Source organism: Doryrhamphus excisus, linkage group LG19, assembly GCF_037039965.1.
Source record: "Doryrhamphus excisus strain RoL-2023G ecotype Guam linkage group LG19, RoL_Dexc_Guam_v1.1, whole genome shotgun sequence".
NCBI classification, from domain to species: domain Eukaryota; kingdom Metazoa; phylum Chordata; class Actinopteri; order Syngnathiformes; family Syngnathidae; genus Doryrhamphus; species Doryrhamphus excisus.
This window is the reverse complement of record NC_136375.1, coordinates 11,232,485-11,256,243: the sequence shown is the minus strand read 5'-3', so window position 1 is coordinate 11,256,243 and position 23,759 is coordinate 11,232,485. Positions and strand designations below refer to the sequence as shown.

Sequence of the window (23,759 nt, the reverse complement as noted above, 5' to 3'; positions counted from 1 at the left end):
TTTTCTGTAGTTTTAAAGAATTATGTTGATGCTATTTTTTTTGTCTTCGACACAAAAAACAATTGTGTGGTTTAATTATACCGTGATGGATTGCTTGCCGTAAAAGGCAAGATTTGTAATCACAACAGAATAAATCGTCCAAATTGTATATTGTTTCTGACAACATAGTTCGATTAAACCAAAGCGTTTACTTCCTGTCTGAAAGGATGACGCAACCATTAGTGACACTTTAGCCAATCAGATGCAGTTATAGTCACTGTAACCCGGATGTACTTGTCAGCCACTTTCTGTTGGCTGTCTTATCGCTAAACTAGACACACACGAGTGAACTTCACTTGTTTATTGTGGTGCTACACGTCATATTTATTATAACAATGCCCGGGGGCGATAGAGAAACGGACCTGACGGAGAGAGTCGAGGCTTTTTTGTCCGACCTAAAGCGAGGGGGCAGCGGGATAGGACCTCTGCGGGGCTCGGCGGAGACAGCCCGGGAAACGACATCCCTGCTCCGAAGAATTACATCCCAGGCTCGGTGGAGCAGCGCAGGTCCTGTCACATATAAATATATGTCTTTATACGTTTGTTAGCGCCTACGTATATGTATTGTATAATTGGAAAATGTATAACGTACTTAATATAAATCAAGTAAGAACATATAATTCATAATAATTCAGGTGATCTAATGGAAATAATCCGGAAGGAGGGGAGGAGAATGGCTGCTGCCCAACCGTCAGAGACCACCGTTGGGAACATGATCAGACGTGTGCTGAAGATAATCCGAGAGGAGTATGCAAGGTGACTGCTTTAAAGTCATTGTACTTTAGTTGGAAGTTGTGTAAAATGATGGAATGTAAACAGTTTAAAAGTGCTAATGAGTTGTTTTCGCTATGACCCATTGTTTTCTTTTTCTGTTGCAGGTCTCGAGGGAGCAGCGAGGAGACGGACCAGCAGGAATCCCTCCACAAGCTGCTGACATCTGGGGGTCTCAGCGAGGAGAACTTCAGGCAGCATTTTGCTCCTCTGAAAGCTAACGTCATCGAAGCCATCAACGAGTTGCTGACAGAGCTTGGTGAGTGCTTTCTCCTTCCTCCTCGGCAACATCCAACTTTTTAACAATATCACATACTCCAGAGGGAACCACCGACAACATCGCCATGCAGGCTCTGGAGCACATCCACTCCAACGAGGTCATTATGACCATCGGACGCTCTCGCACCGTGGAGGCCTTCCTGGAAGATGCCGCTCGCAAGCGCAAGTTCCACGTCATCGTTGCCGAGTGTGCACCTTTTTGTCAGGTAAGATTCCCTTGCTATATGGACATGAATATAAAACCATCCTGATTGGAAACCAAGCCAAACCAAACGCACATTTTCTGGTGCTGATTTTCAAGCCTGGACCTTCAACTCAACACCCAGCACAGCTTTTAAGGCAGTGAGACTGACTGGTGTATGACAAAAGTGGCATGAGTCGAATACAATCATGTATTGTGTGTTCACCAGGGACACGAGATGGCGACCAGTCTCTCAAAAGCTGGCATCGAGACGACGGTAATCGCAGATGCCGCCATATTTGCGGTCATGTCTCGTGTGAATAAGGTAACGAAACACAACAGGACAGCGACGTCGGAGCCAGGAGGATAACTCGTGTGTCTCTTTTGTGTCAGGTGATCATCGGGACGCAGACAGTTCTTGCCAACGGAGGCCTGAGGGCCGTCAACGGGACGCACACTCTTGCCCTGGCTGCCAAGCACCATTCCACGCCGCTCATTGTTTGCGCTCCAATGTTCAAGCTCTCGCCTCAGGTAGGAAGACACCATCATTTCACACGATTTCAATGTTCAGAACAATACTAATCAGCCATTTTGTCTCAGTTTCCAAATGAGGAGGACACCTTTCATAAGTTTGTCTCTCCTCACGAGGTGCTTCCATTCACTGAAGGTAAAACGCTCCGCCTTCTTTTCCGAAATCCAAGTCGTTGACGTTCTGCCTCACCATAAAGCATCCGTCTTGCAGGAGAGATCCTCTCCAAGGTGAACGCGCACTGTCCCGTCTTTGACTACGTCCCGCCTGAGCTCATCACGCTCTTCATCTCCAACATTGGCGGACACGCACCGTCCTACATCTACAGACTTATGAGCGAACTCTACCACCCTGAAGATCACGAACTGTAAACGGTGGAAATGAAAAGAATACATAGACATTAAATACTTGTTAGTTGTGTGTTTTATTTAGCAAGGCATGCTAAATGTCTGACCGGATTGGACACTCAAATCAAATATATTTTTTTAAATTAAAAAATGCCATCTTAAAATACATGCATGAAACATCTCTATCTTTAATGATATATAAATGTAAAGTTGCATCCCAAACATTATATGCTTTACTCAAGTTCCCATCGTCCGTGTGGAAAAGTTGTCTTTACTCTTCATTCCAATCTTAAATTATTTGATATTTTAGATCAGAATTATAATTTATTTTATAATTATTCAATTATTTCACTAAAATAATGTTATTTGTAAGAAATGCAAAGATGTGATGCTTACATCACAAAACAAAAAATACATATAACTCCTTGAAAATCTAATTAGTCGTGGAGAAATCCACACCAATTGTTGGAAAAACATAAAGTTGATTTTTTTTCAGAACTAATTCTTCACACTCACACCTCAGATGAAGTTTTCTTGTTTTTCAGAGGCCTGTAGTTGCAGGAGTTGTCCAGATGAAGGTGCTGTTGTGCAACGTTCAATTAACGTACAGCAAAGACTGATGATCAGAGTTAAATGATCAGAAGTTATTTTCAAGTGTGTTTGTAATTAAGTAGCTAAGGAGAGTAAATTGTGAATTTAATTGTTTTTAATTATTTTGAACAAAATTTTGAAAGTATGCTATTAATTTGGATGTGTCCAATAATGGCCACCAAAGCCACCACTACTTGGAAGACTTCTAACAACTAAATCACATTTTCCCACATTACCCTTATTCTGGAAAAAGGTTTAAAAACAGGGATATTTGAATGTATGAAAGGGACCAACAAGTGTTTTCTAACATGCCTGACATTCCAAGTTGACGTGCCACTGGGCTGCGTAGCACCGCCCCTCCCACCACAGTCAACAACACTAACCACCGTCGATTTCGCCTGGACTAGCACTCGGCTAGCCTGCTAACGATGGTTCGCTACGTTTCTTGACAACATTTGGTGACATTTTGCCTCCCCCGTCGACGGCAGGTGTTGATATCTATCCGACGCCGAGCTACACGGTCCACCAGAGCGGAAACATCGCATTCGTTTTTGCCGCAGCTGGAAGCAGCTAGAGCGGCTAACATCTTCGCGCGACGGCGCTAGTTAGTTTAGCTTGCTAGCTTGGTTGCTTGCTTGATGGATGGATGACAGTCGGCTGGTGTAGCCTTTTAACATTTATTTCGTCACCCCAGGAAACAATGACTCTACTTTGACATTGGTAAGTAAAAAAACACTGTTATCCACTGAAAATGCCAACATGTTATTTCATTCGTTATTTTAATTGCTTCTGGACGTCGGGTTAACTCTACCATAGCTGTCCACAGCCACGCCTGAGCCATTTAAATCTTGTGTTTACGTCACTATCTTTTTCTTATTATAGCGTCTCTCGTCCGAAAATATCACAAAGTATTGAAATGTCTTGTATTTGTGTGTGTTTCAGAGGGGACTGAGGCCCAGTTGGTTCAGTGTAACCACAGTTCATCTCAGGCAAAAAGTGGTTCCATCCAGGATTTGCTTACTGCTGATGCCAGCCTAATTTGGAGCTGTCATTATGATGCCGGTAGGTTATTCCCTTTCTACTACTGTCTTCTGGTATTATGGTATTTTTGTTTCTTTCTTTGGTTAGATTAAGGTATTTGCATTATTCAACACGTTAAAGTTTGTTCATGCACTGATGGTGTGTTGAAAAAAATAAAGTAATTACATAGGAAATAGAATTATAAAAATAACAAATGAATAAATTAACAAAATGCTCAAGTAAACCTCAGTGTCAAACAGTTCATAAATTGTGTCTGTACATTTTAAGTTACAATAGTGCTAATTTGGACATGATTATACGTCATTATTTCTAGTGATGGCTTGGCAAAGGCAATAGTGTTGTTGTCCCTGCTGTTAGTTTTTTGCAAAGAACATAATACCTGAATGGAAGCCCTTTTTTCGACAGTGCTTTGTTCGGCCCTCCATTGTTACCCTCTCCCCTCCAGGTGTAACTGGGGCGGTTTAGGTTTCACTGTTGTTATTATCTCTGCTAAAGGTTATGTTTTTGTTTGATTTCATGTACAGTCTGACCTTTTAGGCCGTACACGATCCGCTTCCACTTTGAATCATGGTCAACCGTAAATCTGTTCCAGGGTCAAACATGTAACTGTTTTTGGTAGCATTTTTTTGCTTTCATGCAAGTGTAAAAATAAGTTAACCACTGTGTCAAGCAGGGAATTACTGCATTACTGTCATTGCGGCGTAGCCTGCAGTGGCGTTAGCTGCCTGGTGTGGATTTAGTGTGAATTTCGCATCTATCCAATTAATGTGTAAGCACATAACACTATTCCAGCACATTTTGAAACATTGATATTGACATTTTTGAGCCACTGATTGGGCCAGTGATTGCGTTTTCCTTTGTTTTCCTGTAAGAAAATATTGTGACGCGAGTTGCAGGATCCTGTTCTGTGGTTTTCACTGTTTGTATGGCATGCCTACATCGCAATAAGTTCCATTTCCTGTTCTCTGGTAGTCATCACAGTTTCCTTTTTTTCTGTGTTGACATCGCTTCCACAATAAGCCAAAGAAAAAGCAAAACTCTTGTGGAGTCAATCCTTTTGACGTTTCCAGGAGAGACACATGGAGGCGTCACCAAAAAGCCATGCAGTCATTTGTTATTGGGGCATTATTCTACTCAATGCAACACTGATATAAGTACGTATATAATAGTTCGAAACATATTGTTATTTATGGTAGTGTGGTCAAATGAATGTTTGAAACTGGTGAATGTGAGGTCTTAGTGTGTTTTCTTGACTTGAGTTATAAATCCAGGTTCCTGGTGGACTATTTCACGGTGTGTCTCTGCTGGACGTTTGCTCCCTGTGGCAGCACCAGGCTATCAGAGTCAAAGAGTCAGTGGAGCAGATAGCAGAGCCAGGCCTGCATTGCACGACGCTGGCTTCTTCTGCGTGATCCCAGCAGCCAATGAGGCGAGGGCACACATCCACGTAGTGGCTGAGCGGAGCCACGCTCTGTTGTGAAGGGCAACTTGGGAGCTGAGTAGATTGTCAAGTGGCGTTAATCTCAGTGGCGGAAGCTGGCTGCAAAGTGATTTACAGCCATGGCGGCGGGGGGGACGCTGCGTTTTGTGTTGAATGTGAAATGTGTGCAAGTATGCTCGTCTGTGTCATCAAATTTGATATATTTAATGTTCATGCCTGCTGGATCCGCCTTCTTTTTTCTTTGAATTATTCATTTGACTTCCTCTCTGCCAACCTCTAAAGAGCATTAGTCATCTCTCCATCGAAGGGACACCTGCTGTCTTTAGATGTGGGATCTTCGAGTTTTTCTGCTTGCCATGAAAAAGATGAAATTAATCACTAATTGGAAAGTCTGCATAATTTTCCCCCAGCACAAATCATGTAAATTCATGTAAACTAATGTTCTAGAGACAAAAACAAAACCTCTCAAGCAACAATTTAACTTTCTGAAAGGGCATACAGTGCAAGACGTTAACTACTGTCAGTTTTATTCATTAAGTTTTTCCCTTGGGCATTAATTTAAATCCTACTAGAACTTCTTGTTAATGCGTATTTCCCGTACTGTAACCATAACTCACTCAAGGTAAAACTCAACTCTGAACCTCCAACGGCACTTCCTGTCCTCTACACATCTGTCCACCCACAAATAAGGTAACCAGAGGATACATTTACTGTGACACACACAAGCTGGTATTTTATTTATGTCTTAAATTGCTTATTTACTCCGATTATATCTACTATATAGGGTAAAACCATAATGTAAAGGTGACTATAGGGGTGTTATTTCACGTCGAGGGGGCTCTAATTGTGTTAAACAAGTCCTCTGCGTTAACTAGGAAATTCACTTTTTGCGGTCTGGAAACAGACGGTAAGGGTCCTCTGTAATAGTAGATTCAGAGTTTATCATATTGACCCGTACATAAGACAAGCCCTGTTTTTTCAAGACCGATTTGTGGAAAAAGACAATCACACACAGGTGTGTGTGAGTGACAGGACAGTCTTTCACACAGAACCCACTCGACTGAGATGGGCATCCTGCTGTTGGAAGAGAATTAGATGACAACTCTTCTCAGAAGGCAACAATCACTTTCAACACAATAGGCCAGGAGGAGGGAGTCTCTTTAAAAATTCCCTTTCACACATGTGTCGTCCCTCCTCTGTTATGCCACAGATGGTGGAAAATTGCCAGGTTGGCTCCCCCCGCCACAAGCAGAAGCGGCTAATGGCTAACATTAGCTGTTATGTCCTCATGGTATTGACTACGTCGATTCTTCACCCCGGTTTGGAGACTTCTTCTGTCCTCTCATGTGCATTACTTGCGGAAATGGTGACAAGGAATGACAAGGATGAGGTCTGCCAAGCATCTTCCTCCCTCCTGACGCATTCTACAATTTTACATGAGAACGCCATGGCAACACGAATAAGGCGACAGATACGCACATCTTCTTTCTACTCACAAGCCGTCCTCCCCACTTGTCAGTCCAAACGGCAGGAAGTCCCTGGCACTGGACTCGACATCCAACCACCCTGAGACTCTCTCTCTCTCGCTTCCCAGCACTCTACCCCCCTCCCCTCCCATCCCCTCTCAACAAGCCAACGTTATTTTCCTCCCAAGTCTCCTCTGCGCCACTTTTCCACAAACAAGAGCATCCCGCTGTCAGTTTGAGCTCGGCATGGCTTTAGCGTTCCCGCTGTAGGCGTCCAGGATGAAGAGGTTTGTGGCCATCGTGTTGCGTAGCCTGGTCACTCTGTCCAAGGAGAGCCCCATCTGGGCCAAGGAGCACCACCGACCGGCAAAGCGGGAGATCAGGAGGAAGAGGAGGGCGCTCAGAAGAGCCAAGACCACGGGCAGACGCAACTTAGTGAGGGCGGTCGGTATCTCGGGTGGACCACTGGTGTCCTTTTGCTCTTAATCTTTCATGACAGGGTAGCGTTGATCATTTATGGTCTTAGTTTGTTTATTTAGTGTTTGTGGCTTGTTGCCAAGTAATAGTCAGAGTCCTGGCATGCACCATATTATCTCTTCATGGCCTCCCATTGGAATTGTCTGCTGTTGCACTTTTGCTCGAATTCTATTTTTTATTTGGTTAGAATATTTCATTAGCAAACTTAAATATTTTATTTGCAAACAGCTATTTACCTATGTAATGTTATATGCATGTGGTTATTTACATGCACCAGTAAGATAGCGATAGCCACGGGCAAGAGTCTTATCTATGTTAAAATGATTATTTCTGGCTTATTTGTTGTTTCTGTACCGTTTGTGTACTCTGTGTCCCTCAGGGAGTTTTAAGGATTGCATATCAGTAAATCTTCAAAGTCCCCTGTTTACTATACTTGAGTTGTTGGCCTTTCTTATAGATCCAAGCATTTCGGATCAAAAGCCTGCCAGCTGCGGAAAATGTCAACAATAACTCACTTTGACTCTGAGGAATTCCTGGAGCAGAAATCTATAGGTCGCTTTGATTTGTCTTCTCACTCTGTCTGTGACGTACTCGGGGAGCGCTGCAAATGCATCATGGTGTGACGAGAAACTCCGTTACGCACCGGTGGATTTTCAATGCAGAGTGAATGTAGAAAATGAGCCCAGTTGAAAATCTGAGGGGCGATCTGAAGGCGGGAGGCTCTCCTCCTCCCCGCACACTCATGCACACAGATTATCGCATGTTTTCTTTACTTTCTAAATCCCTTGTACTTTGCCTCATGACCTTGTGCTGCAGCGCCTGATTACGTGCACGTTCAAAGTGCATTTGAATCCTCTAATAGCTGTAGATACAAGAATGTCTTGAATGTTGTCCCAAAAGGGCGTGCGCTCTCTGCTGATACGCGAGTGCAGAAGCATGCAGGGACATGTGTTGCAGTGCTTTACATCTCGGTTACAACCTGTGTATGTTGAAGGCTGCGGGAAGCCTAAATTATAGTGAACAGGCTTGTGGCATGCACAGACATGCGGAGCTAACTTGTGCAAAGTGTTGAAGTATGGCTGGGAAGAAAAAAAGTACATTAAAAGTACAGATATTGCATTATAGTACATAAAGACGTACCCTCATTTACCATCTTCTTTTTATCAGATGATACTAACGGTGTACCTCAGCGATGGGGAGCAGGCCATGACGGAGGTGCCCATCACCCCCGAGACCACATGCCGCGACGTCGTGGAGTTCTGCAAGGAGCCTGGCGAGAGCGGCTGCCACCTGGCCGAGGTCTGGAGAGGCAACGGTAAGACTAAAAAAAGTTGATTTGCAGCAGAGCTACGTCTGCGCCCCAGTGGGGGCACAAGACTCTCATGTAGCCTTGAGCTTTCCTGGCTAAAAAGCTATCACGAATATCTTTGAATAAAATATGCCTCAAAAGAAATACTGCTCTTAGATGTCAAGACCAGATGACGTGCCATTACAGTGCACCGTCACAACACATTCCATGCAAACAATTCGCTTCCGTCGCCACGCACTGACACCGTGTTTTATCAGCATTTCTTTTGCCGAGGGGCCACTCCTCTGTTGAAAGCAACATCCCAGCCAAGGGCTTTAGTCGGGGTTGGGCCAGTGCCTGACAAAAGCAGATGTCTGCTCCTAAAACCTCCCTAAAACCTCTTTGTCTCTCATGTGCCCCAGTCAGTGTCCTCCACATTAGGCATGGGCCGGTATGAGATCCTGCAGTCAAGTCAAAACAGTTCTTTTTAAACGATATAATTTAACACAAGCCCCTCGGCCTCAATTTGGTCATCCCTGACCTAGCAGTTGTTTTTAAAATCCATATGATCATAATATATATATATGTATAAAATAATCGTACAATGCAAATGTATTAAAAAGATTTTCCGAAATGTATCTCAAATAACATTTTCTTCTTCTCAGCTATTAATGTCTAACTCAAGCCACAGGTTCCAACCTTGAAGGCAAACAAGCAGAGGCAGTACTACCATAAATAAATATTAGGTGATACTTGGTATAAAACCACTGATTAGTAAAACAACTGAGGTGAACCTTCTACTGTGTTATAGCGCCTCAAGAGTGAGGAAAATAGAAATTGCATCTGCATCCTTTTCCTGCAGAGCGAGCCATCCCTTTCGAGCACATGATGTACGAGCATCTCCAGAAATGGGGGCCCCGGAAGCAGGAAGTCAAGTTCTTCCTCCGCCACGAAGATTCTCCGACTGAGAGCAGCGATCAGGGTGAGCTTTTTCTACAGTTTTCCGTGCGTGTCTTTCCTCCGGTGTCGCGTGTATTCGAGGGTCGTCAGGGAATTCCTCACGTTTTTCCTCTCTCTCGCTTGGAGTTCCAGTTGACTTTTTCATGTACATGTGTATCCTTAGGTAGCTCGATTCATGCTCGCTCCCTGAATATCATCACACTGATGAATATTCATCAGAGTTAAAAAGATGAGCTTAGTTGGTGTTCAGATCTGTGGTGGAAGCATCTGTCAGTAAACATATTTGTTCAAGTCTACAATTACTGCCAGTGTTCTGTCTTTGCCTGTGTACTTTTTGAATAATACATTGTGGTGTTTACGTCAGGCTTTTCTCTGTATTTATATATAAAAAAAAAAGTTAGGTGGCTTTAGTCAGCATTGCTTGTCCCTGTTCCCGAGTCCCTCTGTCATGTACAATTTCATCAGCGACTCTTCCTGACAGTGCTCGTTGACTGTGAAAGTCTATGTGACTATCACCCTGCTTCCCTTCCAACTGGCTTGCCACTGACGGCCACTGTGTCCTCGCAGGGAGTCAGCAGTCTCAGGATCAGACGAGTCGGCGAAGTGGCAACGCCGGAGAAAAGCACAATGAGAACGGGGTAAGACTTTGGAAACCTGCCCTCGCTTGTTGACAATCAACATCACCAAGGTTCAAATGCATGTTTACGAATGTAAAGGATGTGTTCATAGAAAAAGTAGCACGGCAAATGCTACATATAAACCTCCATTCAGTTTAACATGGGGTGTCCTATAGTCTCCGAGTGCATGGTCTCTAATTAGCATAATTTGTGGTGGTTTTTTTTTTCAAATTCATCTCAAACTCAGCTCCCCTTGGGACACATTTATAGAAACACACACCAGTCTTAAAAGGCTAATTTACTCTGTTTACAGAAGTGGGTAATATGAGTGTAAAAGTGAGTATAGGGGTGTTTGTTAGAAGCCTCTAATAGTGTTAAAAACATATTTAGAAAATATGGAATCCTACTGTCTAAATCCCTAATCACGGTCGGGTCTGGAACCAGTTAGCCACGATAAAGGAGGGATTACTGTATACTTGGTAATTAATGACCAGGTGGTGCGTTTTCCTTTTCACCATCTCATGCAATCCAAGTCATTATAAAGTTAAAGAATGAAGTTGTTACACATAACGACTTTTCACACTTTATAAATAACTGCCTCTCTCCAATTATCACCTGTATTCCTCACCGGCCTCTTTGCGGTTTCGGTCAATAAACGCCCTGGCTGTAATTAGAGCTTTTATGGTATATTACTTTAATTGGGTGTTACTACCAACCCTGTTGGTCGTTCCCCATCAGGAGCCATCATGTCTAAGGTTTGTTGGAAAAGCATGTGACGTGAGCTGCAACTTTCAGATGCGTGTGTGTGTGTGTGTGTGCGTGCGTGTGTGTGTGTGTGTAGATGTGTCTGATAAAAGTAGCCTCCGGGCCTGCGTCTTCTCTTGCTTCCTCGCTCTGGCCATCTGTCCCAGATTTCACAATAGAAAAGTGATGCGGTCAAGGAATCGAAACTAATTCATCCTCCGGGCTAAAGAGACGAGTTGTACACTGTGCAGGATGGACCGATAGAGTTCATACTCCTCTTCCATCCCTGTACAGACCAACAGTGTTTGCACAAGAGCACTCAAAACAACGTTAGCATACTAAAAACTTTTGGCTTGATTGTTCTGAGAAATGAACATAATCACTTCCTGACAACAACTCCGTAAGCTAGCTTTGCTTGACCCGCTAAGTGGCGAGGTTAAACTGTGTGCAGGTTTCCTTGTGAATATTCGATTTAAAGGATTATATCAGTCAGCCTGCGGGATGATATAACAGCCCCTAAGAGGATCATTGCTTCACGATTCAGCTCTAATTCTCAGGTCATTGTCTGCCCCAAGCAAAGCGAACCATTCTCTGTCTCGTAAATAGCGTAAGTGGCCTAAGGGAGCATGACAATGATATTTGATATATTGGATACAGTCACACTGTTTCCCGGCATTGCTTGTTAGATAAATGCCAGTGTTTCTTAATAGCCCCTTTTTGATGTGTTGCTTAGCCACACTGCAGCTGATGTACGCTCAGAGGAATGACTTCCCCTCATCATTTGTGTTGGGATGATTCTCCAGTCTCTCTCCTGCTGTCTTGAGGGTGTGTGTCGGCTTCTCCCTCGAGGGAATCGTCGTCATGTGTCGCCTCAGTGCCTTTTTGAGCGTGGCTGTGTGAGCCTCCCCCGCTTTCCCCTTGTCTCTGCTTCACTTGAGTTACCTCACTGCTCTTCTTTTGTCTTAAATGACTGAAATGTCAAGTAGGGATTACGGATTGTTTTTTTTAATGTATGTTCTCTAGTATTATCATGGTGTTATTATTAATATTGATTACTTAATACATTTTAGTCCAACAACAATAATATTAAGTTACTATCAATTGTCTTGTTTTAAATTACAAAAAAGAAAAAAACAAAGCAAAATATATTTATTCCTCACAAGCCAATGTAAAATATTATTGAAATACACAAAAAAATGGTCCTTTTTGAGAAAAATTGACCTTAATAGTTTTTGATATTTCTATAATATTCTATAATAGCTGCATGTTTGTGTCAACATGCAGTGGCTGTGTGTGAACTAACTAGTTAGCCTCTCCAATTTACTTATTTAAAATTTAAACTGTTTCACATGGAGTGGGAAGGAAGACAAAGAAGCCAAAAACGTACCACTGCCACACGTAACGTGAGGAGAACCTTTGTTTGACTCGATCTCAGCCATAACATGTCTGTCTCAGCTGCTTTGCTTAGCTTCAAGACACAGAAGCTACTCCACAGATGACGTCAGCAATCAGTTTCTCATGTCCGGTTAGTTCAAGTCTTAGTCACCCACGATTTAAAGACTAAGTTATGTGCTCAAATGGCAACCAGTCCTCCGAGCGACACACTCAGTGAGTCGCTTCGTAATGTGTGTCCCGTGGCCTGCATTGTACCCCTACCCTACCCTACACATTTAATCCTCAGACACTGAAGTGTGTGTTTAGGTGGGGAATCAACGCGTGGAGCTCACCCTCTCGGAGCTGCAGGAGATGGCCACACGGCAGCAGCAGCAGATCGAGGCTCAGCAGCAGATGCTTGTCGCAAAGGTAGGATCAGCAAATGCTTGATCATACCTAGTGTGAGTTATCCTCCTGAAATGTTATGTCCTAATTCTCTTTTTTTTTGCTATGCCAAAAAGTGCTGTGTTTTTTAAGTATTGCAGGAGTTTTTTTGGGGGGTCCACCATTTTGTTTTAGTGAGAACTTGGGTAAAGAATATCTAACAAAGGAGGTGGTGTGCAGTATGACTCATGGGGCTGGTTTTGTCCTGGCTGTCCTTTCAAGGGATGCATGCACGGACATTGCTGCAAAAAGCCTCGCCATTAAGTGCAGGTGGAATTTTAAGCAGCCACATTTTCTTATAAATTGACCATGAGTACCCTAGATTTTATTGAACTCCTTTGCGGTACATTGACACGTTATCACGGCTGTGCTTGTCACGCGAGAGGAAGCCCGTGGTTCAGTGCCTGCCTGAAAAGTGGGACCATTGGAAGCCCTGCAGTCATTTGGAAACTTGCGCCTGTCACTTCCTATTTTAGCACTGATAACTGGAGCAGTTGGATGGAGAGATGAAGTCATTTGACCACAGCGCCTCTCCTCAGCCTTCACACTTGTGCATACACTAAAATTTGCCCTCTTTTACAGTATTGAAGTTGAGGTACACATTATAGAATTGACCCATCTTTTCGCCTGAAGGAGCAGCGACTGCGTTACCTAAAGCAACAGGAGCGACGTCAGCAGCAGACGGCCACGGAGAGCGAGAAGCTGCAGCGGCTGAAGGAGCGCGTGGAGAGCCAGGAGGCGAAGCTCAAGAAGATCCGTGCCATGAGGGGCCAGGTGGACTACAGCAAGGTCATCAATGGCAACCTGTGTATGTATCTCTTTGTGATATGAGCACATGAAAACAGAAGACCCGAGTTGATGCTGTCCCTGCATACTCCAGCGGCAGAGATCGAGCAAGTGAGCGGCCTGTTCCAAGAGAAGCAAGCTGAGCTGCAGGCGGCCGTGCTGAGAGTGGAGCAGCTCAGCGTGCAGCTGGAGGATCTACGCAAGGGGAAGCTCAACGGCATACAGACAACACTTGGCGGACAAGTGACTGGCACTGCAGCTCTGGAGCTCAGAAAGCTCTACCAGGAGCTTCAGGTACTGCGCCTGTCATTGAGGGGGTGATGGTGGGTCCCGCATCCAAACCAGTAGAGATTTCAGAGGTGTGTTAGGACCTGTTATCATGTTGGTAAACTGCCATGCATCCCAGTTTCCCAAGTGAGTGGATGAGCATGCACCATGTCGTAGTTCCTGTTGGATTTCCTGTCAATGAACAACAGTTTTCAGTAAATGTGGACAGTAAATCCATACTACTATACAAATTGTGCACGGACTACCCTCAATTATATGCAAGTTCACTTTCTATTGTATTGTCGTAAAAATGCTTGTTGAAATGTGTAATTCATCGGCCCATTTCAGATACGTAACAAATTGAACCACGAGCAGAACAGCAAACTGCAGCAGCAGAAGGAGCTTCTTAACAAGCGCAACATGGAGGTGACGCTCATGGACAAGCGCATCAGTGAGCTGCGGGAGCGCCTCTACAAGAAAAAAGCTGAGGCACGTCAAAAAGAGAACCTCCCTGTAAGACTAGAAGCGCTCAACACATCTCAACACTACGACTCTAATTTATTTATGATCAGGATTTCTATTAAAGAAGACACTCAAAACACCCCAAACCTCACAGACATCTTCATTGTTATGCCTTTCTAGGCATAGGTGTGATTTATATCAAATATTCCTCTGCCTTCAGCTCAACAGGGCCAATGGACCGCCCTCCCCACAGCCCGGGCCCGGGACCCTGGGCCGCGTGGCCGCCGTGGGCCCGTATATTCAAGTCCCTGTCCCGACCCGACAGGATGCAGGCTACACCATGCCACCCGAACCGCTGAAACCACAGACTCTGGGTGTTAATAACCAAGCCAACCAGGGCCGTACCAAGTCAGGTTGGTCTCCCTCTTTTAAAATCCCATTTCAGGTTGGATGTGTAGTACGTAGTAGTAGTAGTAGTAGTAGTAGTAGTAGTAGTAGTAGTTATACACTCCAGACCAAAATTTTACCACTAATTGAAAAAATGACCAGAATTTACATTTTACACTCTTGCACTATTTCAGTTTAATGCTTGTTTACAATAACTTGCTCGCTCAAAATATGTGTTGGCTCACTCTACTAAGAACCTACTTAAGACACAACAGTGCAAAATGTACATTCTTTCAATTTTTCAACTGGTCTTAACATTTTAATTAGGAGTGTATATACAGTATGATTATATTACAGACTTGCTGGACACTTCATTTGTTACACATGTATTTTATAATTAAGGTCCTCACAATATTACGGACATCTGATTATACATTATATTGCATGCTGATTTATTGACACTATTATTGTTAAATGACCTCTCAGGCAGGAATGGGTATCCAGATCTCAGGTGTCATTTGCGTGTGCGGGTAGGTGTACCTAATTAAGTGTCCAGTGAGTGGCAAAAGCTGCGCGCCATGATTGCATTTAACAACTCTTGCATGAACAACTTTGTGACAGCAGATTTTCTCTCCTTCCTACCTGACCTCCCGGTGAACTTTTCCACCTGCACTTGAAATTCTGCATATTTTTGCCCTTTCCTCCTCTCTAACCTGTCTCTCTTCCTGTGTACTGTGTTGTCTCCACTGTGACTTTCCTCCCCCATCCTCCACTTTTCTTCTCTCCTCTCATGTGTCTCCTGTGTGTGATGTTTCTGTCTCGCTGGGTTTGCGGGGTGGGGTACAGAAGGTGCGCGAAAGCCTCCGGGCCCCTGGAAGGTGTCTGATTTAGACATCGTCGTGGACCCGCTCCCCCCGCCCCTTCCAGAGTCTCACCCGGGCACTGGAGCCTCCTCCACTGGCTCTGATGGCACGTCTCGTGAGTGCACAGTGGAGTGGCACCGTCTTTTGCTTAGAACACAGCACTTCCTGCAGCTTTCCCACTCACTCCTCTAATCTTGTTGCCCATATGCCTTTTTTTGGGAATCCACTATAAGATTCTGGCAAGGAGCACCCCATTGACCTTTTTAGTTGTCATGACTCCTTGGTGATTAGTAACATCAACGTAGCATGCTGCTGCCATCTTGAAACGTTGTGATGCACAAATGTTCCTTTATAGTTGCTGTCATTTTGTGAATTTTTTTAGGCTCACTCAGTTGTTTTATTTTTATTCCAATATTGTAGCCTCACCTGCTTACCATTTTCTCACCGCGACCAATCTGCGAAATTCACTTTTAGTTGCAAAAACACTTGACATGACTTGTTCATAGTGAAGTGTTATTCTATTAACAATAGCCCCCCAAATAATCTGTTCGGGCCCACATTGCTCTGATTTAATGTGGACTGTTTTAAATCGACAATTGTGGAAAAATGTATCATAAGCCTTGTGGGTCCATCATATTATTTCAACTCATCTTTTGTCGGTGTTGCACAGTTTTAATCGTTCCATGCTGTCATCTAGCAGTGTTGTGTCCAGATGATGTATTTTTTTCCAAGGAAAACGTACTTTATTGAAGATAAACAGAACACAAATCAGTGGGTTTTTTTTACACATGATATATATAAAATGCTAATCCACGCTTAATATTCTGATTTATCACTGACATTTCTATGATATGTCTTTAATATATTAATTGTAATATATCATTTGGATGTAACGACTACATAAATAAAAATAATGGCTGTGTACAGGTTTGACTGACCTCTAGTGGTCATACTGGGTCATTACAGATGCTGCTGTTTTTCCACAGCAATTAACTGCTGCCTGCTTGTTGTGCTTTAGCTAATGAAGCTGGTTGGCCTCCTGCGGGTAAGACTGGCACATCTTTAAAGCCTCCCGAGAGAAGAGACTCAGATCCACAGCAGGCTAAGACCCCTCCTTCCGGGCCCCCTGCGGCTCCAAGTGCGGAAAAGGTCAGTGTCAGTACTTTCTTCTAATGCTCTTAAAGGAGTACTGAGGTTTTTTTTCCAGTTTTGTTGGATATTGTTGAATATTTTTTCTTCCGTTTATGTTTTTGTGCTCTTCCAGGTTCTCGATTCCAAAAAGACAGTGTCATCCCCTTCTATTTCCAAACCCCAGCCACCACCTTATGGCTCCCACCTCACTTCAGCCAACTCAGCCAGCTCTCTGGAGCGCCGCAAGGATGCGCCACCACCGCTGCCGCCGCCTCGCCCGCTACCGAACCCCCCGGCCCTTGCCTGGCCCCGCGTGGCCCCCTCCACAGGGTCATCCTCGCAGCAGATCCAGCAGCGGATCTCTGTTCCACCCAGTCCCACCTTCCAGCCTCATGCACCACTCTTCCCGCCTGGAATGAGCGAGCGCCTGGATCCCCCGCCTGCCGTAGCGGTGCGTCCTTTCATCCCAGATAGAGGATCACGGCCTCAGTCGCCCAGAAAGGGCCCGGCGACCATGAACTCCAGCTCCATCTATCACATGTATCTTCAGCAGGCGGCACCAAAGACTCAGCCTCTCAAGCCTGCTCTCAAAGCAGGTAAGACCTTCATCCTCTGTCCTTCAGCAAATATTTGTATTACAGTAAAATGGACATACTTTAGAGTAGTAAATGTACACCTTAAATGCTAAACACACATTCTTGTCTAAATAAGTGGTAATACAAGTGAGTAGCAAGATAATGTGCTGCATGGTGGTGGTCAGGTCATGAGCTGCATGAGTGCTACCACACTTGGGAAACATGAATTCCAACATATGAAGAAGAAGAAGCGTAATGACAGTATAGCTATAGGAAGGAATTACATGGGTGCTAACATAGCTTATATTTTTATCCAGTATATGGGAAGCCCGTCCTCCCGTCGAGCTCAACACCCCCCTCACCTCTACCTTTCGTCCCACCCGGAGGATCCTTCCCGTTGCTCCAAGGTCCACCTGGCGGCGAGGATATGCTAGATGGTGACGCAGAGGATCACGACGGCTTACGCCACATGGAGCCATCAGCACCGCCTCCCAGCGTGGAGAACATCCCGCGACCACTCAGCCCAACTAAGCTAACACCAATGGTACACTCCCCACTGCGCTACCAAAGTGATGCTGACCTTGAGGTGCTCCGTAAAAAGCTGGCCAACGCTCCGAGGCCCCTGAAGAAGCGCAGCTCAATCACGGAACCGGAGGGGCCAAGCGGACCTAATATCCAGAAACTGCTCTATCAAAGATTCAACACCCTCGCAGGAGGAATTGAAGGAAGTGTCGGAACTGGGGGTGGTAACGGCACAGGGAGTGGAACTCCATTTTACCAGCCTGCAAATCCTCCAGGCTATTTGGGCGGCGACCCGGCAGCTGACACAGACAATGGCAACCTTCCCTCCGACACTCTCCCCCCGCCGCCGGCACCACCCGAAGCAGAAGAGCTGTGCTCAGAGGCACCATCTAGCGACGCCAATGACAACCAGCCGCTGCCTCCGCCGCCAGAAGGGCTCGCCGACTCCGCAGACGCCGAGGGAGCGGAGGACGAAGATGACAACAACAACAATGTGGGAAGCTCTGAGGTTTTGTTGCCCAGCCCAGTGCTGGAGGTCAGCTCGCCGGAGGAGAGCGGCACTGTGATGACGCAACCCTCTGTGAGTGCTATGTCAATCATTTTCCTGCCATTTACTTTTTCATTTTCAAGCTGCCGGCCCTCCTTTGTAACGGGTAATTGGCCCCAGACCCCAGACTTAACCGCGATAAATGAATTTCCATGATATGGGATTCAATCTTAATAAATGTAATCTTTGCGTATGCAGAGCACAGAAAACCTGTTTATGACTTTCTAAATACAGTTTTTAGCAGTTTTAAAATGTGTGAGTGAATTGTGTCATTTCTTTTGTGAAGCGCACAAACCTGAAGAAGCCAGAGTCTGAGCGCACAGGTCACGGCTTCAGGGTGAAGTTCAACCCTCTGGCTCTCCTGCTGGACGCCTCTCTGGAAGGAGAGTTTGACCTGGTCCAGAGAATTATTTATGAGGTGTGTTGAAGTGTCGATTCATGCTCACATTGTGTCTATTCGTCGTTAAACCGGGGGCTTTGTCTTTTGCAGGTGGAGAATCCCAGCACGCCCAATGACGAGGGCATCACGCCGCTGCATAACGCCGTGTGCGCCGGCCATCACCACATCGTCAAATTCCTGCTGGATTTTGGTGTGAACGTTAATGCGGCGGACAGCGACGGATGGTCTGTCCAAACACCCACACTTGTTTACCTTTTGTCTGTTTTACACCTTCTCTTAAGCCTTCTCTCCTTGTGCGATCAGGACTCCGCTCCACTGCGCCGCCTCTTGCAACAGCGTCCACCTCTGCAAGTTGCTAGTAGAGTCTGGCGCCGCCATCTTTGCCAGCACCATTAGCGATGTGGAGACGGCCGCCGATAAGTGTGAGGAGATGGAAGAGGGCTACATCCAGTGCTCACAGTTCCTATACGGTAAACGCCTGCATTAGCACACCTTGCAAACATACAGATTCATCACATCAACTTATTAGTGGTTAACTTTTTTTTCACTTTCAAGAGTGCTCAGATTATTTAATGAGTGTACTATGCATCAGATCATATTGGCATTACATCTTTGTCATAACATATTCATATTTTTTCTCTGTACTTGTCTTAATACGACATCTTGTCTCATCTCATAAACGTCTCATCTTGTGAACTGAGTGTCTCATGACAACCCTATCCATTGACATAAATAACTAAATCCTTATAGAAGATGTTAATAGTTGAAAAACAATTGTCTGTGATCTTTGACTGCTCTTTGTTTTTGTCCCTTTCTTTTTGCAGGCGTTCAGGAAAAGCTGGGCGTCATGAACAAGGGCACGGTGTACGCCTTGTGGGACTATGAAGCTCAGAACCAGGACGAGCTGTCCTTCAGCGAGGGGGACGCCATCACCATCCTGCGGCGTCAGGATGACAGCGAGACAGAGTGGTGGTGGGCGCAGTTGGAGGACACGGAGGGCTACGTGCCTCGGAACCTCCTGGGGGTATACGGAAACGCTTGAGTAACTTTGTCACATTCCCATTCAAATAGTCTCTTAAAGCATTTGTCATCTTTTTGCAGCTCTACCCACGGATCAAACCTCGCCAGCGCTCCCTGGCGTAGCCTCCCCAGAAAAAACCTACGGCAAAGAACAAAAAATGGAGCCTCAAGAACTGTCTCGTCTTCTGGCGGCCATACTCTATTTATTTACACACCTACATGATGGAAAAGCACTCTTAATGCGGAAAGTTTAAATCCTTCCATCCCATTGGTCCCCTCAGTATACAGTACACCTCTATGACTTCAACAAAAGCTTTTCAGTATTTCTATTTTTTCCCACGTGGTCACTTTCATGTTGCTCTTTTAATTGTGGTTATGTTTTTTTTTAATTATTATTTAAAGCTGGCCCGAAAGAATTAACCCAAATGTTTGATTTTAACCACCAAAAGTTTTTTTGTAATCCTTTTTTTGAAAATACGCTGCAGGAAAAACCCTCTTTAGTTTTTTTTAGACAGCACATCACAACAGGGAGCATGTCATGCACAGATTGATTTGACTGACTGTCCCAAGTTGCATTTCATAAGTATTCTTGTAAGATTCTCTTCATCCAGCATAGTTTTCTCAAAATGCTGCTACAATTAATGTTGAAGTCATTTCAATGGCCAGTTAAAACAGTTTGAGATTTGAATAGGAATGAAATGTGTTGATTTTTATTTAAATGAACCCATACAGTTAAATAGGTGAAGCTTTTGTTTACTTCACATAATAAGTACCCAGTTGGTTTTTATGACTTTGAAGCCTTTAAATCTCAGGACCAACATGGCGCTGCTGACGCTGTTCCACTATAGTGTTCCTATTTTTATGTTCATGTCACTGGAGCAACAAACCAAACACAGCTGATGTCCATCCTGTACAAGTTATTTTTCATCAGAGTGGAACAGTTAAGACTTTAAAGGCATTGTCTCGTAATTTTTCTTTCCTTCCCATTTTCACCAAACCCATGCAGGTATATTACTGTACATGCAACATTATCTGCAGTCCATCAGTGTGTTTTCAACCTGGAGTGAGTCAGTATAAGTGATGCAAAGTGCAACAAATGGCCCACTTAAAGCTGTACATAGTGTGAAGAGGTTGTTTTGTTCACCGTATGAACAGGTGGGATTTCTCTATAATGCTGTATTCACGCATACACAAATCTGTAAATGTGAACAATAAAACCTAAAGCTCTGGCATGACTCAAAAGCACTTGGCTCAAAACAATGCAATTCACTTTTCTGCCGCTTGGGGTCGCCAAAGCAAGTTATGATTTTATGTGGGTCTCCTTGAACTTTAAGGATAGTTTGTTAAAAAGTGCAGGAAGCTTTGTAAATTCTGCATTTATGTACCAGACAAACACATAATAAATTCTAAAAAACCTACCACCAGATACATATGACATGAGTAATATTGCTAAGTGAATGACTGCACTATATACATTTCTATACTGTATTCTTAAACTAATAACTGCATCTGAGAAGCGTGTACATCTTTGCACTCTGCGTTGTACACAGGGTAGTCTTATTGGTCTCTTGGTGGCGCATGCGCACTTGGCACTGGAGTAGAGCGATGACGTCACGCACGACTCCGTCCTACAGCCAGTCAGTTAAAACCATCTCGCTGCTGCCGCCTGCACTGCAGTCGCGCCACCGTTCCTGTCTTTTTCTGTCTTACTTCTTCTACCAACCCGACACAGAGAATGCCCAGCAGGACCAGGTAAGAACACACCTTTATTTTCTTTCTTGTCACCGTTGGGAACAAGACGTGAGAAGCCAGAGAGTAGTTGGTCGCTTGGCGGTGACGTCGCCGCCGGTGTGGCCAACAATCAATACAAGTTGTCACCGAAGCTAGCTTCTTTTATTGACACAAGCTTTGTTTTTTTCAGCAAAAATCCAAACAAATGCTTCACATTTGCATTAAATTCGTTTCATAAAATGTGTTTTCTCTGTGGGAGGCAACTAACCTCCATGACATGGAGTGAAGCTTCAAAGAGTGCTACTTAACAGAATATAACTGACAGTAAATGCATCATCCGCCATATTTGTTTTTATACCATTCGAATAATAGAACAGTGCAAATACTTGTACTGTGTTTTGGTTTGATATTTATAGGTTATCACAAGGTTTGTCAGATATCATGCCCCCGAGTGCCAGTATCAGCCCGAGACCGAAGGCAATGCGTTTTTACATTTGGATGCACCTGTTGATAATGATGTAAATTGTTGACATAGCTGCTAATAGCACAATTGTCTTCAGCCAAGGGATGTCCAAAATGTGACCCAGGGGCCATTTGCAGCTCACGACTCAATATGTATTGGCCCACTGCGTATTGTATACAGAAAATTAAATATGAAACATAATGAAAGTAACGCTCAAAATAGTAAAAGTAGAAATATTGAATGTTTGAACAAGTCCCTAAAGGTTGATTTATGCTTCCGTGTACTCATGTCGCTGTTTGAAGGGATGGTGTCATGACAACGCTGAAGCATGCCTTTGAAGGTCTGCATACCAGCAAAGCTGGACACCTTCTGATCAAATTGTATTCACAATGTACTAAAAGCCGACCAATCACAGCACTTTCAGGGCAAACTTGAGCTTTGATTTGTTTTTGGAGGTGAAACAAACACATATCAACAGACCCCACATCATTTCAGTACCAATGCGGCCTTGCAAAAAAATGGCAAAAGGTGATTTGCTGCATGCTTTGACGGGGAAAATCTAGTGACATCTGGTGGACAAATCGGAAAATGCAACATTGAAGGGCAATAGTCCGAATAGAGATGAGAATACTGACATGTTTTTAAAATGAATACCCTCTGGCTAAATGAACTATTAAATTAATTATTCATTCTGCAAAGCCAAAATGGCTTGAATATCCCAAACGGAATGGCTGCATCATACTGGAGGGTGTTTCTATCATTAGCTAAATAAAGTCATTTTTTATGTGATCAAAATAGCAGTAACACCTATGTACACAGCCTTGCTGTAAGCGTAATGAATGACAGGAGTTACAGTCCAGCCTGGGAGAGATTATCACACAGCAGCCATACCAGGGGTCGGCTTATTTTCAGTCAGGCGGGTTATCAGCGAGGGCCCACATTCCCGAGAATTAAAATGCTCTCAATCATTACATTGCATAGCAATGAGGGGCCTGTACGTGCTTGCAGTGCACCGCCGCCGCCGCCGCCTTGTGAGACGGCTTACTTACTGTGTTGTGATCTGTTTTCACTGTCAACACTCTGCAAGAAGCCTTTATGCTATTGATTCCTCATGGTATTTTGTCCACACATGGGGAGTTGGCAAGTCCTGACATTGGAATTACAGGTCTCTCTCTGCATTTGTGCACCTTTCATGATTAGTACTGTTGTTATGATACGCTTGCTTCTGTGTTTATAAACTCCCTGCCAGATCTATCGAACCAACCTTTACAACAGCCATGATTCTCCATGTGAGCATATTTCTGCTGCTTACATACCAGTTCGCTCTATAGTCCAGAAAGTACTTAATCAATTGTTAGTGTGATTTTTTTTCCAGCCCAAATCATCAACTTCTGGCATGCAGCTGAGCAGCAAATGTTAATTTCTATTGTTAAATTAACCAAATTATTCAGGGCAAATGCATCTCATTCTAGAAACGTCAGCAAACCTGAGTTAAGCAACTCTAGTGTATCTAGTGTGTTTTTAGCTTTTTGTAATACTTTTTTTCTGCAAAGCAACTCAAGTCTCTGCCTTAAGTAAGATTAGTAGCCACGATGAAATGACTACAAAAGTCATCTCAATACCACCACCTACAGGACAGATGTCCACACCCGACTGGTTGCCACCAGTGTAGTTATTAGTTTCATTGGGGAAAACCAAATTAGATGCTGCGATTATGCGGCTTGCACTGGGAAACCACCTTAGACATTCTCCAACCTGCACACGGAGTGGTGATGGTGCCCAGAAGCTGACAGTAAGGTAATAAAATGTCACTGCAGGGGCCCAGTTCTTGGCGAAAAGACAACTATGAGCCTTGGCTGTTAACAAAAGTGGAAAGATCAGCAATTCCTTCAGTGTGATATAAGGGAAAAGTCCATAAAATGTGACAACGTTTTTGTACCTGCCTCACACAAACGAACTGAATGCGATAATGGACTGAAAGAGTGTTCCAATTACCAGGAGTGGCAGTGAAGGGGA

At 44.2% G+C, this 23,759-nt stretch overlaps 3 protein-coding genes across 13 annotated transcripts in view; all 3 read left to right on the top strand.

The window, feature by feature from the left end:
* Nucleotides 1-240: 240 nt before the first annotated feature.
* On the top strand, nt 241-2,379 carry eif2b2 (eukaryotic translation initiation factor 2B, subunit 2 beta). The gene is made up of 8 exons (XM_058057166.2): nt 241-546; nt 675-795; nt 918-1,069; nt 1,132-1,295; nt 1,500-1,595; nt 1,664-1,801; nt 1,871-1,937; nt 2,013-2,379. Exons 1-8 carry the CDS (start codon nt 375-377, stop codon nt 2,168-2,170), a joined length of 1,068 nt encoding a protein of 355 aa, XP_057913149.1. The 5' UTR covers nt 241-374; the 3' UTR covers nt 2,171-2,379.
* Nucleotides 2,380-2,900: 521 nt separating this feature from the next.
* ppp1r13bb (protein phosphatase 1, regulatory subunit 13Bb) lies at nt 2,901-20,809 on the top strand. 6 transcript variants are annotated; one of them, XM_058057163.2, is made up of 19 exons: nt 2,901-3,457; nt 3,680-3,799; nt 8,330-8,477; nt 9,313-9,432; nt 9,978-10,048; nt 12,473-12,574; nt 13,223-13,397; nt 13,470-13,669; nt 13,991-14,131; nt 14,325-14,517; nt 15,338-15,469; nt 16,373-16,503; nt 16,619-17,081; nt 17,378-18,162; nt 18,416-18,547; nt 18,620-18,753; nt 18,833-18,999; nt 19,354-19,553; nt 19,631-20,809. In XM_058057163.2, the coding sequence occupies exons 2-19, from the start codon at nt 3,791-3,793 to the stop codon at nt 19,670-19,672; spliced, it is 3,345 nt and encodes a 1,114-aa protein (XP_057913146.2). In that variant the 5' UTR covers nt 2,901-3,457; nt 3,680-3,790; the 3' UTR covers nt 19,673-20,809. The 6 variants fall into 6 exon arrangements, with proteins under 6 accessions (XP_057913146.2, XP_057913145.2, XP_057913148.2 ...); XM_058057162.2 differs by having other exon boundaries at nt 2,902-3,457; nt 13,991-14,155; XM_058057165.2 differs by lacking the exon at nt 15,338-15,469 and having other exon boundaries at nt 2,905-3,457; nt 13,991-14,155.
* Nucleotides 20,810-21,152: 343 nt separating this feature from the next.
* daam1b (dishevelled associated activator of morphogenesis 1b) overlaps nt 21,153-23,759 on the top strand; it is a 37,887-nt gene continuing 35,280 nt past the window's right edge. For 5 of the 6 annotated variants that reach the window (XM_078798921.1, XM_078798919.1, XM_078798920.1 and 2 more), the window contains exon 1: nt 21,153-21,301. The gene's annotated coding sequence lies outside the window, so the exon portion shown is untranslated. The remainder of the gene's footprint in view (nt 21,302-23,759) is intronic. The other variant, XM_058056820.2, reaches the window with a different exon arrangement.

Bases quoted from the DNA above. Each gene is read 5' to 3' on its own strand.
- eif2b2 (XM_058057166.2), top strand. From the start codon at position 375: ATGCCCGGGGGCGATAGAGAAACGGACCTGACGGAGAGAGTCGAGGCT. The intron at 1,070-1,131 runs GTGAGTGCTTTC...CACATACTCCAG, and splicing joins CGAGTTGCTGACAGAGCTTG to AGGGAACCACCGACAACATC. The intron at 1,938-2,012 runs GTAAAACGCTCC...TCCGTCTTGCAG, and splicing joins GGTGCTTCCATTCACTGAAG to GAGAGATCCTCTCCAAGGTG.
- ppp1r13bb (XM_058057159.2), top strand. From the start codon at position 6,965: ATGAAGAGGTTTGTGGCCATCGTGTTGCGTAGCCTGGTCACTCTGTCC. The intron at 12,575-13,222 runs GTAGGATCAGCA...TTTCGCCTGAAG, and splicing joins AGCAGATGCTTGTCGCAAAG to GAGCAGCGACTGCGTTACCT. The intron at 16,504-16,618 runs GTCAGTGTCAGT...GTGCTCTTCCAG, and splicing joins CGGCTCCAAGTGCGGAAAAG to GTTCTCGATTCCAAAAAGAC.